At 36.1% G+C, this 18033-nt stretch overlaps 1 protein-coding gene and 1 long non-coding RNA gene across 2 annotated transcripts; one reads left to right on the top strand and one right to left on the bottom strand.

The window, feature by feature from the left end:
- Nucleotides 1-4031: 4031 nt before the first annotated feature.
- Nucleotides 4032-8521, bottom strand: LOC140965246 (uncharacterized). The gene is made up of 3 exons (XR_012172996.1): nt 7997-8521; nt 6611-7550; nt 4032-4546 (listed from the first exon to the last, which is right to left on the bottom strand). It is a non-coding gene; the product is annotated as an uncharacterized lncRNA (long non-coding RNA).
- Nucleotides 8522-10017: 1496 nt separating this feature from the next.
- On the top strand, nt 10018-13442 carry LOC140964906 (protein SIEVE ELEMENT OCCLUSION B-like). The gene is made up of 7 exons (XM_073424892.1): nt 10018-10483; nt 10589-10771; nt 10852-11300; nt 11461-11570; nt 11663-11805; nt 11897-12373; nt 12463-13442. Exons 1-7 carry the CDS (start codon nt 10088-10090, stop codon nt 13090-13092), a joined length of 2388 nt encoding a protein of 795 aa, XP_073280993.1. The 5' UTR covers nt 10018-10087; the 3' UTR covers nt 13093-13442.
- The last annotated feature ends 4591 nt before the right edge of the window (nt 13443-18033 follow it).

The raw sequence follows: 18033 nt of genomic DNA, 5'->3' as shown, positions 1-18033 counted from the left end.
CTTCTTAATTCATCAAGATTATGCTTAATTAACCTTTTAATCAAGCTTATCTAACATAGGATTCTACTTAGCAAAACTTAAACAAATCCTACACCAATTTGGGTAGACAAGTCTCGGTCATCTCCACTCCACACAATCCCAACTTGACACCATTTAACTCCCCCAACAAGAAAACAAAGACCTCCCATTCATCATGCATGTCCCCCCCCCCCCCACTGGCATCATTTTCTCCCCCATGCACCACCATATTTGACCACAACCCTTCACCACCTTCTTCATTCTCCCTCGCACAAAAATTAGGAGATTTGGCAGCTCCCATTCTTGGCCAAGACAACAACAATAGCAAGGTGTATTCATTTCCGTTGCCGTGTCTCCCGATCCGACGTATTGTGTTGTTTATTGTAAAAACAACTTCAGGCATGTCTATATTATTTCTTTGCTCTTCAATCAAGTTATAAATTTATTTTTAAACCATTACATGTGCTTGATCTATGACAAAACCGAAATTATGTCAAGAACTTTCGAAAAACATTGTGCAGATTTTTCGACTCTTCACTTGTGCACCTCACGATTTTGATGTTTTTGTGGTTTCAGGGTTGACTCGATTTCCAGGGGCACAAGGCTGCTTATAGACATGATATAGGGTGTGCTAGGAAGGTGTTAGTCCATTGGTTAAAGCCCTTTCCCCCCTCCCCCCAGCAACTCGAATGGACAGCAACTTGTCCATGGTGCATTTTGTGTCTCAAAATTCTGGTTTTCGGTTTGTACAGGGAGGTTCGAATCTTGGTTGACTTTTGGGCCCGTAACCATGGTTAGAATCCTTCCTTGACATGTCTAGGACGTGACCAAAATTCCCTTTCATGTCTTGGTTCATGTCCCCATCGATTTTTAAAACAAACAAAGAACAGAGCCCCTTCGGTTTTAAAATTCTGGTATTGTTGAGTGTGTTGAGTTTCGGTTTTGGGGTGTTAGGTGGGTTGTGGTTGGCTTCTAGCCCTTAGCCATGACTCATACAACACCTTATCATGTCTAGCATGGACCATGGTTAACCTCATAACCATTGGATCTTTCATTTGACAGCAAGCAATCCAAACAATCGCATGGTACAGAATTTTCTTGTGTTCTCGGTTTGAGCTTTGTGTTGTCCTAGGTGTTTGGGTGGATCTTGGTTGGCTTCTAGCCCTTAGCCATGGTTAACACAATATCTCATGATGTTTAGATCATGCCATGGTTGATCATATGGCCACTGGAATGATACATGACAGCAAGAACAAGCAACACTCCCCACGGTACAGCATATGTGTTCTCGGGTGAAGCTTTGGATTGTTTTGGGTGGTTGCTTGGATTGTGGTTGGCTTTTAGCCCTTAGCCATGGTCTGAGCCACTCCTTAGAATGCTGGTAAGAGGCTCTGGTCGGTGGTTCAAGCCCCCAATGGCCAAAGCCTTGAAAACGAAGCCAAGGAATCACAGCAGCCGCTGCCGTATTTTCTGGACAGCAGCTGTGAGCTTCGGTTCAGAGGGCTGTTTCGAGCTCTTGGTTGGCTTTTAGCCTATGACCTTGGACTGAACAGTACCTCAATGAGTTAGGAAGGTCATGTTTTTGGCCATTTGTGATTTGGTTAAGTTTAGAGGTCGTACGAGAATTTACGGTGCAATGTACCAAAGTGACTCTCAAAAGAGCGTTTCACGATTTTTGGCCTCCATTCACATTTTTCGTGTATTACAGCCCTAGGGTTATGTTTTCCAGTATTTTAGGTGTATTTTAATCATGACTAAATGATGGTTCGATGTTGGTTCGGGTTGGTACGGAGTCATGGTTAGATACTAAGTTTGTTGGGCGTAATTGTCTCGTTTTTAGTACGATTATGAAGTGTTGGTCAAGTTGAGATTATTTGCATGTCTCATGTTAGAATTAGGGCGCAGCGAGCCTGAGAACGATCCAACTCAATTGGGAAATTAAAACAGGATAGTAATTATATTACGTGCATAAAAATAGAAAATGTTTATTTTTGAGATATATGCGATATGTCTTGTGGCCACCTTACGCTTATGGGATTGCTTCACCCGGTGACTTACGACCGGTTTACGATTATGTATGGTACGGATATCCAGTTCAAGGGCTGTGATGATCTCTACCGCCTAGTATACTGTGGTTTAGTCTGATCAGACGTGCATGTTATGTTATGGGCCACTTGCGTAGAACATTATCTCTACAGAAAAAAAAATTACGATATAATATGTTATGACATAGCTCTATCGAGCAAAGCTTTTACGTATGATTTTCAGATATGCACGTATTTATAATTACTCATGATACGATTTTCACGTTACGCTTTACGATACGATATTTTTACGTTGCATGCGATTTTATGATATATTTACTTGTTATTCACGATATATGCATGCTGAGTCTTTAGACTCACTAGAGTTGATTGATGTAGGTACTGACGATGCAGAGGCTGAGGGCGGGGACCAGTGAGTTAGCTCGGATCGGCGGTAGTACGAACCTGAGGACCTCACGTTTAGTTATTCAGTTTTATGTTCAAACTCTTGTTATAACTTTTATATATTTTAAGTTATTGTTTAAAACATTATTCAGTTTCCGCTGCTATGTTTATGTTAAACCGTTGAGTTATTTTACGAAAGTTTTTATATGTTGCAAGTTTATTTATTTAAAGAGAAATTTTTTAATAATTCTGCAAAATTATGAATACGAAAATACGGGCAGTCACAATTAGTCCTTACGACCCGAGACAACACTGAGGCTCTATATGCTAGGGCTGTGCTTTGACTCGTTTACTGGCTCCAGGAGAGTCATCAGGTGGCGAGGTTGGGTACAATTGCGAAACATATAGGAGCCAGTGCATTGTAGTCGGGGATTCACCGCTCACCTGCGGGTGTGGATATCCTATGTGATCTGATGAAATTATAGTGCATGGAATCTCTGGCCAGAGTATCNTCTGACGTTCTTGATCAAAGTGTTGATGAAAAGAATGGGGCTAACTAGGGTAAGCCCGAATAAAGGATTATGTTCAGAATCACAAAGAGTTGTGAACCCACGGCTAGCTGTATCCCTGAACCATTGAGGGTCACACAAGCACTAGATCGTTTGTTCCCGTTGAGAGAATAAATTCAAGAAGTTGAATTTATATTATATAGTAAATTCAAAGAGTTGAATTTATGATAATTAAATTTTGAGAGAATAAATTCAAGGAGTTGAATTTATAAAATTTGAGAATTTAATTTATTAAACTCAAATGTTGGTTTATTAAATATTAAATTTTGGATGTGATGAAAATTCAAGTATTTGAATTTATAATTTAAACAATAAATTCAAATGTTGAATTTATAATGTATTTAATTTATTAAGCTCAAAAGTTGAGTTGATTAATTAATAAATTAAATATGGTGGGTAATATGTTTAATGAACTTGTAGGAGTACAAATCCAACATAATAATTAATTAAAGTTTTAATGGACCTTGATTAAATTAATTAAATTAGTTGGACTAGCCCAATTAATTAAATGAAGCCCATTAATGTTAATTATGTAATTAGGCTATGACTTAATTATAAATAGGGGTTGCAAGTCATAACCCTAGCATACTACAACCATTATTTTCGAAAACCACTCCTCCAAAAAAAAAAAATCGGCCACTTTCTTTTGAGAAAAGTTTTTGAGCCGTCTCTCAAATAATCTTCTCCTACATTAAATCTCTTCTAATATTTCTAGTGCAATTTGGAAGAGGATCAAACAATTCAGTCGTGGACCTGATTAGACGAAAAGAAAGGAGTCTCTTGAAGAAAGTTCGTAGGGATTCATCAAGAGCTAATCCGTTTATACCGGATTAGTTGGAACCAAGTGAATTAATTCACAAAGATTCACAAAGGTATAAATTTTCTAACATCCTATGTATGTTTATGAAAATCATACGAACGTCCTATCATATATATTTTGATTGTCAAAATAAAATAAAATTTTAAAACTTCCGCTGCGTTTGGGCGTGTAGAAAACCGAGATCCAACAATCCCCTATTGTACATATTTACTTTTCATATTCAAGGGATTTGTCATAGCAAAATCTGCAGAAAAAACAAAATCCTAACCGATGTGATTTCCTTGTACAATAGAAAATTATCGTACAATGATGTGACGTGGCATATAAATAGTTCATGCATGTATTTGGTCGAGGTGCCAACTTGTCGGACACTTCTCATCTCATCTTTGCTGGACAGTCACTTTTGTCTTAGCCACTTGACATCCACTATAAATTAATATACACACTTGTTTCTTCCACTTCACCCTATCCGAATGTTGTTCCCCCGATGTCTTGGCTTACCCTTGTCATTTAGAGAGGGGATGAGCTCCCAAGGGCTCTCTCACGAATGCTCATTGCTGAGCAACTGACTGCTCTCTGCCGGCTGTTCCACATAGAAACCTGGGCCGAATACTGGTCGATTGGAGGATTCAACTGCTCCCCAACTCGGGCACTCTGCTTGGATGGCATTTATGTTCTTTGACCCTCACACAATTGATGGTAATGCTAAACTGTAAGATATTTTAATGATGAGAGTGATGTTTCACTTATGTCTGGTATTTGCATAGGCAAAATTTGGACGTTTTATACTAAATGTCATAAATACACGTGCTCAATAGAGATTGTCATGCTGATTATCAGTGTATTAATGAGAGAGTTGTTTTTATGGGAAATAATGTCTTGTGGAAATATTGGTGTTGGAATAATTAGAGTTCAGATGTTTGATGGAAGTGTCAGGATTTTAGATGATATTTAAGTATTCCGCAGCTGGTGGAGTTTTGAGAGTTAAAAAGGGAGCTTCTATGGTGCTCTAGGAAAAATTGCATAATGGTCTTTATCTGTTACAAGGTATTACAATTTTTGGCAATGTTATCCTCTCATCTCACTTGGATCCAGATTTTATTATAGCTCGTTTGTGGCATTGGATGTCAGGGTAACGTAATTAACATATGGATGAATTATTATAATGTGCAGTTTTAAGTGTTTTTTGGATAGATTCTGCTTCAAAGGAATAATGAGACACCAAGCTATTTGGGATCTGATATGACATTTGTTACTGCAGATTGTTGGATAAAACATTGTTTGAGGGAACCTCGTTCACTTTCTATGCTTGGTTATCACCACATTTGTGTGGAGATTGTGTGGTATATACGGCTTGATGAGTTGCCTTGTTTCAAGTTCAAGCATCTTGGGTTTTCGGTGTCGCAAATTGGGAACAAACCTGCAAGATTTTTGGAGATGACAATGAAAGGATCTTGGAGATGATAAGGAAGTACTTTCATCGTTTTGGATTTGGCAAAATTTGGCAATGTGGACATTGTTGGTAGAAGTTGTTTTAATTAAGCATGTACTATTTGCTTGAGCTCAACGCACATAGTTTAATATTTTTTGTAACCAATAAATGTGGTACAGATTCAAAGGGTCATAAAAAAGTGCTCATGTCAGTTGTTTCAGCGATATTTTATAATAGATGACGTCTCTTTGGTATTTTGTGTTCTTACATCTGATTAGAGGTTTTGTATGTTCTTTAGGTTTGAAGTTCTAATGGTGTGAAATTTGTCAGGCATTTGTGATCTCCTTTTATAATGGCCCGAATTTTTATTTGAATGAAGAATTAATTAAGATATGATTAAAAAGTTAGTAATTAAACATTATTAAGAATTTGATTAATTGATGATCAACATGTTACGATTCAGCGAATTTAAAATAGACTACTCAATATTCTTCAGATTATATTATCCCAAGAAATCTAACTAGACGAATTATATTATAACATGTGGTAGATAAGATTGAGTTAGAATCTTCTGAAATTGTCCGGATGCACCCTATAAATGGAAGCTGATTTAATTTGTTTTCTACATTGCTTTTTTTCAGTTTCTCTTTCGAGTTCTAGCCATAAACCTTAAGTTTTTAACTAGTTTATAAGAAAGTTTATCGTCGGGAAGCTTCGGAGCTAACGTCAACTTGAGGAGGGGTCGGTGATCAGGGACACACAGAACGAAACATCATCAGCGGGCGGTCGACAGATGCAGGTCTAATCCTAAAACGTTAAATGGTGCTTTAAGAATAATTAGAAAAACCTTTGAAACGTGTTTAATAATTCTGGATCTAACATGATAGTGATTTCAGTATGTTGATATTGTCTAGGTTCAGACGAGTAGACTTTCTGTCAGGTTGTTATAGTTAGATACGTGATGTACTGACCCAGATATCCAACGTAATATACAAACTTATATGCTGCATATTTATTTATTACATGATACATATTTTACTTCTTATGCATTGACATATTACGTTGGCTCTTGATATCTTTTGAGAAATAACTCGTTTGTTTGGACCGTCAACCCTATTCTGTATTGTGGACGATTGGGTATCAAGAGTTACACTATTATTATTTTTGTTCTTATTTAGTCTAAATCTAATTAATTTTGACGTTTGAGGCAAAACACCCTTTAACTTAATTTTATCACGCGGCAATTTGTTTGCCTTAATCTTCCATTGTTATATAAATTTGTGCTTTTGTGTAGTTTTAGTGATATAAGCCAAGGTAAATAGTCCAAGAAGAATAAGTATACTTGTTATATGGAGCTGAAGTAGATCATAGATACATATTTGAGAGTGATGAAGTGCCACATAAATTTACAGCCCTTGGAGAATTGGATGGTATTCACAATAAGTTAATGGGTTACATAATTCCACTGAAAAATTAGTCATCTTCACATGCAAACAATGAAAATCCGAAAAGTTTTCAACTCAGATATCTGGTGCATAAAATTTCGAACCTGGGGAAGTATGGATCCCCAACCTTGAGCTGTATGCCTTCGCTAGCCGAAACTTGAGAACATAGCATAAACTATCCCATTTTTTCTGCAGTAACTTGAATGTCTAATACATCAAAACTTGCAGAGTGAAGAATGAAAACTCATTCATGAGAGAGATGGTTGAAGTGATTGAAGGAGGAGAAGCCATTACTCCTCCACAGGCATAAGAAAACATCAGCAACCATAGAAAGAACCTCTAAACATATGCTTCTTTCCTCTAAACATATGCTTCACAAGATGCTACTTTCTGCATAAAACATATGGATTAATTAGTTTGTGTTGGTGGATCATTTTTTCCATACTTGCAATTCCACACATCAACATATGAAAAAGAACTAAGAAATTCGAAACATGCTTATTAATGACACCGATAGAAATAAATAAATTAGGAATATTTCAATCTCAAACCATATTTTCAAGCTATATTACAATGCAACCTATGAAGCTGGAGAATGAAGCAAAAACTATCCCATTTTTTCTGCAGCAACTTAAGTGTCTAATACATCACATCCTGCAGAGTGAAGAATGAAAACTCATTCATCCACGGTCTCTCCAACTTCAATCACTTCCATCATATCTTTCAATCGCGTAATCTATCTCCGACGACATGAGAGTGATGATTGACGTGATTGAAGAAGGAGAAGCCGTCACTGCTCCGCAAGCATAAGAAAAAATCAGCAACCATAGAAAGAACCTCTAAACATATGCTTCACAAGAAACATATGGATTAATTAGTTTGTGTTGGTGGTCATTTTTTCCATACTTGCAATTCCACACATCAACATATGAAAAAGAACTAAGAAATTCGAAACATGCTTATTAATGACACCGATAGAAATAAATAAATTAGGAATATTTCAATCTCAAACCATATTTTCAAGCTATATTACACTGCAACCTATGAAGCTGGAGAATGAAGCAAAAACTATCCCATTTTTTCTGCAGCAACTTAAGTGTCTAATACATCACATCCTGCAGAGTGAAGAATGAAAAATCATTCATCCACGGTCTCTCCAACTTCAATCACTTCCATCATATCTTTCAATCGCGTAATCTATCTCCGACGACATGAGAGAGATGATTGACGTGATTGAAGAAGGAGAAGCCGTCACTGCTCCGCAAGCATAAGAAAGTATCAACAACTAAACATACATGGCTTCACAAGAAGCTACTTTCTGCATAAAAACATATGAATCATCTTTTCTATACTTGCAATTCCACACATCAACGACATATGACAAAGAACTAAGGAACTCAAAAAAAAACTTCGTAAATGACTCCAGCAGAAAAAAAAATTTTAAAAAAAAGGAATTTATCAATCTCGACCCATATTTTCAAGCTATATATTACACTGTAACCTAAACCCTGCAATACAGTCTTAGAAAGATTCGGATCTGGACAGAAACCTCAAGAGAAGATACGGATTAAGCGCAAATGAAATCAACAAATCAATCAAGCTCGCAAGAAGTAAGAAATGCATAGAAATAAATAATCTTTTCAATAATCCAAAGCAATAAACAAGCTATTTTGGAAAATTAACAGTGAATATAAACGATTCGAAACCAATCTAGGGTTTATGAAATGAAAAGAACGGCCGCAAAAGAGGAAAAGGAACCCTCAAATAGTAAATGGAATGGGAGCGAGGAGAGAATAACGCTTTGCCCCCCAAAACTCTTAACTTATGCAACATTTGCCCCATTAAGCAAATGAAATCAGAGATTAACCACCCACTTGTATAATTGACATTTGACTCCTCATATGACATCTCAGCAGGGATGGCAATGAGAGGACCGAGGATGAGTTTGTCATCCCAATTTCAATACTCAAATCTCGTCGTCATCCTCATACTTATCCCGATTTCCATTTTTCAGGTTCGGAAAATATCTGAATCCGAAACTACGATAATCAAATCTCTATGTATATTCTATCTTCATTTCAAGAATATTAACGAGGACTAGATCTTATTATTATTATTATATCTATCTTTATTAATTACACTATTATTATTATTATCAATATCAATAATAACACTATTATTAATATTTTAAAAAATAATATTATTATTATATTATTAATACCAAACGGTTTAATTTGATATAAATTATGATTTGATCTCAAATCTGACTATATAAGTTATTACAAAATGAGAGGTTTATTGTGTTGTGGAAACCACACTTATAGCTATAAATTAAAGATGAAAATGAGTATATACTTATTATATGATTTGCAGGACATTTGCAAAAGTGAGAGCAAAAAACATAATGTGCTTTGAACACTCGCTTTAAGAACTTTACTTGCACTTTGATACTGTTCATGAACCAAAGCATGAAGAAAAGAAGCAGGACACTTCGAGGAACATAAGGATGTAAGAATCCATCGTTATCCGATGTTGATTTACAATCATAGAATTTAACTTTCACACCTGAGGTTTGCTGGTGTGAGATCCATGACATCACAGGTATATACTTTCTTATACACAGCAAGCAACAGGTCGGTTGAAGACAAACATTCCGATCAAACCATCTTCTTGTTGTTTGGGTTTTAATGGTATTATATGCATGTAAAACATTTAAATTGCTGTATAGATACACCAGATTTGTGATATGCTTACATGCACTAAATGCTATAGGTTAGCATATCCCATGCTGGGGGTAGTTAGCCCTTGAACAAAGAAAATTTTAAGATTTCATATGTAATTTTTCTGAAAATTCATATGTTGCCCTGCTAGTTTCCTCTTGCCTCGCCTCAATGAATTTCGTGGATCCTTCCTTGCGGGACTTAGGGATAGGATGGGGGCGGATCCTGGAATTCAAGAAACAAGACAGAGGGACGAGTGTTTATATTTAAAAAATACTCATAAAACTTGATCACAATACTTGAAGCAAGAAACTGCATGCTTTTGCAGAAAAAATATGTAAGGAGAAGATAAGTAAGATCAAAATAATACATCACATGATTGCTTTGATTAATAAAAAAAGGTGTCCTAAATATTCTGAACTAAAAAAAGTAGCGATCTTTTTACTCTGAAGAAAAAGATATGGGATCCTATAAGATTGAGAACACAATGGAAGCAAGGAACTTAGCTTTATTCTCCCAGTATTGTACTTTCTCTGTTCAAGGAAGATCCCATAATGCTCATCTATATAAAGCCTGGAGGAAAGCCCTGCATATCACACAAGCAATTTTCAATCAACACAAACATATATCTTTTCCAAAATACCGCATCCTGATATGGCGAACTACCAAGTGTTGCCTCCGATAACTAAGAGTCGCCCACTGATCACTGAAACGGTGTTGCCTCCAAAAGATCCAGTTTTGCATGGAGGTTTGGTGCAGAATTTCACAATTGATCCTAACTTGAAGCAGAGCCATGAAATGGATCATGACACTTACAATGCTCTCCCTGTACCACGTGCACCGGTGAATGTTAAGGGCCGTCAGATGATATTAAAGCCAAACCCAAATCGCCTCTCCTTATCTTCAGATGAGAGCGCACTGAACAAGCAAATTGTGGCCACTCATACTTTAGGCTATGAAGATTTTGACGTGAAGCCTGTTCTTGCTATAGTCGAGGATATCTTTCGTCTCACAAAGCCCTTGACTACTACTGATCACAGTATTGCTCCTGTACGTGGCCATCCTTTCCATATGTCACGATTCTTGATTTTTAGTCCAAGAACTGAGTTTCCTATTCACTTGGAAAGTGTTTCTTTTTTTTAATGTTTTATGCAGATTCAGGGAAATCAAGTTCAACATCACTTTGATACAAAGGAAGACAAAGCATACCAAAGTTCTACGTTGGATGATAAAAGGTACCACATTCCTACGTTGGATGACAATGCCTACGACAGTTCTTACAGGGACTTAGATATTGTTAAAGCACTGGCACTTCCCATCAATAAGATTTGCAGTGAGGTATATATGTATATCAGAAAATCTGATCAACATTTATTTATGCTCGTAAAACCCGAAATAATGTGTTTATGACGCTACAGATAGTTTGCAAATGTGCTGCTGGAGCCGAAGCGCATTCTGTAACAATGGACTTCCTCAAAACTCTGTCTAACTACTCGTGGGACGCCAAAGTTGTCATCGTATTTGCTGCTTTTGCCATCAACTATGGTGAGTTTTGGCTAGTCGTACAGCATCAGACAAAAGATCCACTCGCAAAGAACATCGCAAGTCTCAAAGATTTGCCAGAGACAATGCAGCAGTCCACTGATTTAAGAAAGAAGTTTGAGTCTGTTTTCAAGCTTTTATCCACAGCTCTGAAGGTAACTCACTGTCTGATAGAATTCAAGGAGCTTCCCTCTCAGTACATAAGCTATGAGTCGGAAGAGATGGCAGCTGCTACTGCTCATATTCCTTCAGCTGTATACTGGATCATAAGGAGTCTTCTTGCCTGTGCCTCTTTACTTCTGAACCTCACTGCCAGCGGTCACGAGTATGCATATATACATCTGGCTTTAATAGATATTCTACACTATACATCAAAGGGCGATAGTTAAACTAAACTTCAAGCAATCTCTCTTTTCATTTGCACGCAGTATTTTATAACATTGATCAACAAGATCAACAAAAACTATGTATTTGTGGTTGATCAGGTACCTTACTTCAAATTCCGAGTCCTGGGACATATTAAACATGGCTTATAAGCTTTCAGTAATGTTGGATCACTTGCAAAAACAATTGAAGATCTGCAAGGACTTAATTGGTGAGTTTTACTTTAAACTCAATATATACCAGTGTACAACACATATAATGGAACAGATTCCAGATATATATGTTGATCTTATTATTCTGCAGAGAGGAAGAGAGGAGAAGATGCCTACATAGCATTCAAGAAACTCATGGAGGCAGTGCACATCGATAACATGAAGGTATTCAGGGCGATGTTTCGTGCTAGAGAAGATCAGAAGCCACTCTTTCATGGTTACAAAAAAACTAATGTAAGTTAATGGTTTTCGGTTGACATATTTTCGTGATCTTCCCAAACAGCCTTTAAATGACTATGAATTTCTTGATTTCTTGAACTGACAGGAGAAACTCGAGGTATTGAGGTCCAAGCATGTACTATTGTTGATTACTGACCTCAACATTCCTCATGAAGAGCTAAACATTCTCCATTTGATTTACAACCAACACCCAACGAGGCAAGAATACGAGGTACTTTGGCTCCCCATAGTCGAGTCTTCAACTTCAATGGCCTCATTTCAAGATACGGACTTCCACAACCTACGAAACTTGATGCCTTGGCATTCAGTGGAGCAGCCTTCATTAATCGAGCCAGTGGCCATAAGATACATCCGAGAGGTCTGGAATTTTGTACACAGGCCAATGATAGTTGTCCTGGATCCACAAGCAAAACTATCGAATATTGACGCCTTACCGATGATGTGGATTTGGGGGAGCAATGGTTTCCCTTTTACTAAGCAAAGAGAAATGGCTCTCTGGGCAGAAAGCACCTGGAACCTGGAATTACTTGCGGATGCCATAGATCCACGTTTTACAGATTGGGTAAGCAGCCCTTTACCAACACTGATTCAACCACTCTAATCAGAAAAATCCTGAAATTTGTTTTTTTAACAATTTTAATTCATTTACAGATGAGGGACAACAAGTTTATATGCCTATACGGGGGAGAGGACATCGAATGGATCCGTAGATTCGCCCAATCCACCCGCGCAGCAGCCAACACACTGAGCATCCAGCTAGAAATGCTCTATGTGGGCAAAAGTAACCCCAAAGAAAAAGTCCGCCGGTGCCACGAGGTGATCGAGAGAGAGAATATAAGCCAAACATTCTCTCGAGACAACTACAACGACGACATCTGGTTCTTCTGGACAAGACTAATGAGCATGTTGAACTCCAAGAAACAACTCGGGACGTCTTTGGAATCCGACGCAGTGATGCAGGAGATCCTGAACATGCTCACTTTCGACGGCAGCGAAATGGGGTGGGCTGTGTTTAGCCGAGGCAACAACGAGATGACAAAAGGAAAAAACCAAGTTTTACTGGATGTTATGAACAATCATACTCAGTGGACCCCAAGGATCGAAAATGCTGAAATGTTTGTGAGAATTCTGGACGAGGAATTACGAGGTGTGCGCACAGAGCATCACTGCAATCGCCTGATTCTGCCAGGGCATGCCGGGTACATAACTGAGCGTATCATTTGCTCCGAATGCGGGAAGACGATGGATCAGTATGTTATGTACCGTTGCTGCACTGATTGAAGGATCGCACCCCTTCTCCGTATGTTCGTGATCATGCATGTAATAATAAATTTCCGTAAGTTGGTCTGTTCATGTTTCTTGTTTTTTTCCAAGCGTCAGAGTTTGGATGTGTTCGTAATGATGCAGTAATATTGTTGTCACCGGATAAATTTCTTCTCCGATTATGCATTTTGCCAGCTTACTTGCCGAAATTCCTGCAAGATTCCATCATTTTGTTAGGTTTTATCGGCGCTGGCAAAAAGCTTTTTGTTTTGTTTTGTTTTGTTTTGTTGCAAGTGTAAGAGTCCGAGTGTGCATGTAATGATGCAGTATTAATGTTGTTGTCATGGAATAAATGTGCAAGCTTCTACTACACACGCTACTGCCCTTCATATGTTATGACTAACTATTTTCTCGAGTATGTCCCGTGTATAACGTACTTACGGCTCTTTTTTTTTATTAATATATTTTACAGATAAAAAAAAATCACATGCAATGCACGTGGAACATTATGCTTTTAATTTTTAACATAAGATTAAGAAATATAACAGTCTATGTTATTGTACCAAGCTATAGTACACAACAATGAGATTCTAGCTTAGCTATTGTGGTGATTTTATTACTTTGATATTTATTGGTGCATTAGTTTTGAGATATATGGTTTGATAATCCAAAATTTTTAGATAAGTACTTGTTCTAAAATAATTAAGCATGCAATTAACATTAGCAGGAGGAGCATTAGAAATAACCTCTCTCATATGTCCATAATCGATCGGATAAAGATTTTATACAAGTTATCCAAAATGTAGTCGATAAAGATTCATCCCTAGCTTTGCTCTCATTGCTAGCTCTTTTTCCTTTTTGCCTGGGAGTGAAGAAGAAAGATTAGATGCGCCTAATCCACTAATTATTGATAAAGCATACTAAAAGTAGTGTATTTACCGAATCGGTAACAATATAAGAGAGAGATAAATGATTGTGGAAAAAAAAGTATAGAAATACTTGACTAATTGTTTTTATATTAATGAATAGTCTAAAATATTGACAACTAAAGTGATCAATTTTAAAATAATATGAATAAATTAAATATTTTTTCAGTCTATATATATTCAACTCATTGTGATTTTAGCGTGCTTAGTTTTCAAAGATGGATTTTAGTCCGTTAACTTTCAAGTTTTTGCAATTTCAGTCTGGTTTTGGTCGGAAAACTTGTAAGTCACTGGAAATTGATTGTTTGGCATATGAGTTTGTCTTGGTGGCATAAAATTAGGAATTGTTTAAAAATTATCCTAGGCATTAGCTTGGAGATCAGAGATTACTTTTAGTGTATGTGCTTTTAACTTTCACTTTTAAGAATTTTACACTTTGGTACTATTCATGAACCAAAGCATGAAGAAAAAAAAGCAAGTTACATTTGATGGAACAAAAGAATGTATGGATAAATTGTTTTCCGATGTTGAATTAAAATAATCTTAGAATTGAACTGTCGCATATGACTTTTGTCATGTTTTCAAATCTTAAGCACATAAACCTTTGTCCGGAAATGTTTTCATGGATATGTGCTAAAAATTTGAAATCACGGAGACGGATATTGTATGCTTTAATTTGTTGTAAAGACATGTAAGATTTGTATTGTGCTTACATGCGTGCGGCTAAATGCCACGAGGTTAGTAGGCCTCAACAAAGTATTGCCTCTTTATATCTCTTCCAAAATATTGCCTCTTGATATGGTGAAACTACCAAGTACTGTTGCTTCCAACAACTAAGAGTCGCCCACTGATCGCTGGAACGGTGTAGCCTCCAAAACTAAGATCCAGATTCGAATAGTGGGTTGGTGCAGAATTTCACAACTGATCCTAGTTTGAAGCAGAGCCATAAATCGGAACCTCTCCTAGTACCACGTGCACCCGTGAATGTTAATGGCGGTAGATGATGTTGAAGCCAAATTCAAATCGTCTCTCCTTATGTTCAGATGAGAGCGTGTTGGACTTAGAGCATTTGGCCTGTTGGACTTGTTCTTTTTGAATGAGAAATTAGATAGCTAAGGTCTAGATAAGTAGATAATAAGCGGGAAATGTCATAGAAAAATAATCATATCAATGGTGAGCTTATATTGAGTTACACTTGTGAAGTTGTAAGAAAGATTGGTCAAGATGCTCTCTCGCGCATGCACGCCGGCGCAGGGAATGCAAATCTCGGGCCCGATTTGCAATGGAAAAAGGCTTGACTTATGCTGACAAGTTTGTGGGAGTTCTCTCGACGGGGAAACAACTGCAATCGCCTGGTTCTGCTGGGGCACGCCGGGTACATGCCTGACAGTGTGATTCGCTCTGATTGTGGGAAAACAATGGAACATTTGGTTATATATCCCTGCTGCATTGATTGAAGGATTGCCCGAAACTATACTCCGCCCTTGTTCATATGTTCGTGATCATGTAAGAATAAATTTCTGTATGCACGTTTGTGTATTATTTCCATTTTTGCATGTTTCTTGTTTTCTGCAAGCGTGAGAATTTGAGTCTGCTCGTATAATGCAGTCATATTGTTGTCATCGAATAAATTTGTTCCCTGATTATACTTTTTGCCAGCTAATTTACCGAAATTAAAACAAAGGGGTTTTCTTGTTTTTTGCAAGTGTAAGAGTCCGACTTTTTGTGTAATAATGCAGTGCTAATGTTGTTTTCATTGAATAAATATGTTCTCCAATTATGTATTTTACCTTCCGATATACCTACAATAATCCATCAGTTTGTTCTGTTTGTTTATGCTAGTGTGATCTGCCCAGATCCACAAGCATCAATGCTGGCAGTCGAATCGACTTGTTCTTTTTTTATTAATCTGATTAATTTCTTGATGAGTTGGTCTTTGCAAGTATAGATTTTGGGTGTGCAATCGTCTTTAAAAAAAATTTTGTGAGACCATCTAACAATCAATTTTGTTAAACGAATTTTCTACTCGGTTTAGTTAATGGAAAATATTTATTTTTATGTCAAAAATATTATTTTTCATGGTAGACATGTCTCAGATCGATCCGTCTCATGTAAATAAAATCGTGAGACCGTCTCACAAGATATTTACTCACAATCTTTTCAGTATCATTTCGGCTTCTACGGTTGTTTTTATGGTTCTCATATCCGATGAATGTTCCTAATATTAATTTTTGTTGTCATACGTTTTTTCAGAATGTGATGGAAATTAAAACGGTAATTTAAAACAGGAATTCATGATATTTACCCTAAATTAAATTATTGGTTTTCCTCAAATTCTGATATATTAGGTACTCCTAGGCTACTAGCACAAAAATAATTTCTTCAAACACAATGGCATGGGCAACAAACACAAACAAGCATTATCCCATTCATAATTTATATCATGTTTGTTAAAAGCAAAGGAAGATGAAAATGATTATTCCCACTTTTATTTAGTTGATTGGTTGTATATTACAAGAGGGAGTTTCTTGTTCATTATTAAATTTTATCCCATTCTTGTCTCATTTCATTTCGGTACATTAACTTAGCTTGTTAAACTTCGGTTTTGGTACACTAAATTTTAATTTTCGTCATCATCATTTTCCAATGACACGTCATCATTTTATGTTGCCTCGTCAAAATAAGAAAAAAACAAATAAATATCAAAGTTACTGCATCAAAACTAAACTTTGAATACTTAGTACTACTAAGTCGAAACCCAAAAATAGACAAATTAATAAACATAATATAGAATAAAATTTGATTAATACTTATTGTTACTCTTACAAAAATATCTCATAAATATATTTGACTAAAAACTGTGGTGTAGAACTTTCATCAAGCTGTTCTCCACAAAGTAGCAAAGGATATACATAAGTATTCACTCCCTTTATCAGTTTTGTTTCTTTATGGCAACTTGAGGCTATTCATGAAGTTAGCTGCTTAGAAGATTCAAGAAGTCAAACGAAAATACAAATATATATGAATGTTTGCATTCCCACAGGAAGGAAAAGCCAGAATAGGAAGAGAGATTTTAGTAATGTAAATTGTTAAAGTTCGTTTTTTATCTAATAAATTTTTTTTTTGGTCTCAAATTTTTTTCATCCAAATCCGCCGAACATTACTTATTCGTCATCGTTCATTTTTTACGTGAATTATGTGATACGAATAAATCCTATATCACACAAGTTAAAATCCATATAAGTAAAAACAAAAGGACACAAGAAGTTGTTTCTCTCTCATTTTGAAATATTATGTGACATTTTGTTTCTTTTTTTCTTTAAATTTTTGTTTAAATAGATTTTAATGTACACCAACATGAGTCACGCAAGAGAGAGTTGGTGCCAAATAACAATATTCGACGGTTTTAGTGGCTTCCGACGACAATTAAGAAAAACCTAGATGAAAAAGTTATACAAATAAGATGTTAAAAATGTTCATATTGTTGAAAAATTATTTAAAAATGTGTTAAATATTTGTGTTGAAAATGTGAATGTTGAATGTTGAAAATTAGGTAAAATTAGATGTTGAATATTGAAAATTAGTGTGTGATGATGTAGGTAATGATGTATTTTATTTTTGGATTATTTGTAAAAATTTTCTATAAATAGATCTCTCATTTGTGAAGAAAATCACAATTGAGTTGAGAGAAAAATATTATAAAGTGTGTAGTGTGATAATTTTGAGAGTTTGAGATTTTTACTTTTTTACCGTAAATTTTTACTTTTTCACAACACGTTATCAGCACGAAGCTCTAAAAGTCCTCCATATTTTTCCAAGCTCCGAACAGAAGAAAAAGGTAACAAAAGTAATAATATTTATTTTACTGTTATTTATTTATTGTTTATATATGTAATATATAATATAATGTTATTGTTAGAAATAATAAAAATAATTTTTTCAAAAACTTGTTATAAATCCTGGGAGGATGTTAAGACGACATCCCACACTCCCGGTAAGGGATACGACAAGTATAAAAGCCTATAAGGTTTTT

This window comes from Primulina huaijiensis, chromosome 18 (genome assembly GCF_012295235.1).
Source record: "Primulina huaijiensis isolate GDHJ02 chromosome 18, ASM1229523v2, whole genome shotgun sequence".
NCBI lineage: Eukaryota > Viridiplantae > Streptophyta > Magnoliopsida > Lamiales > Gesneriaceae > Primulina > Primulina huaijiensis.
This window is presented reverse-complemented; position numbering and strand designations above follow the sequence as displayed.

What these genes read in the sequence shown, in the direction of transcription:
- LOC140964906 (XM_073424892.1), top strand. Translation starts at nt 10,088, where the DNA reads ATGGCGAACTACCAAGTGTTGCCTCCGATAACTAAGAGTCGCCCACTG. An exon ending in CTCACTGCCAGCGGTCACGA is followed by an intron (nt 11,301 to 11,460) that starts GTATGCATATAT and finishes GTGGTTGATCAG; the next exon opens with GTACCTTACTTCAAATTCCG. An exon ending in GATCTGCAAGGACTTAATTG is followed by an intron (nt 11,571 to 11,662) that starts GTGAGTTTTACT and finishes ATTATTCTGCAG; the next exon opens with AGAGGAAGAGAGGAGAAGAT.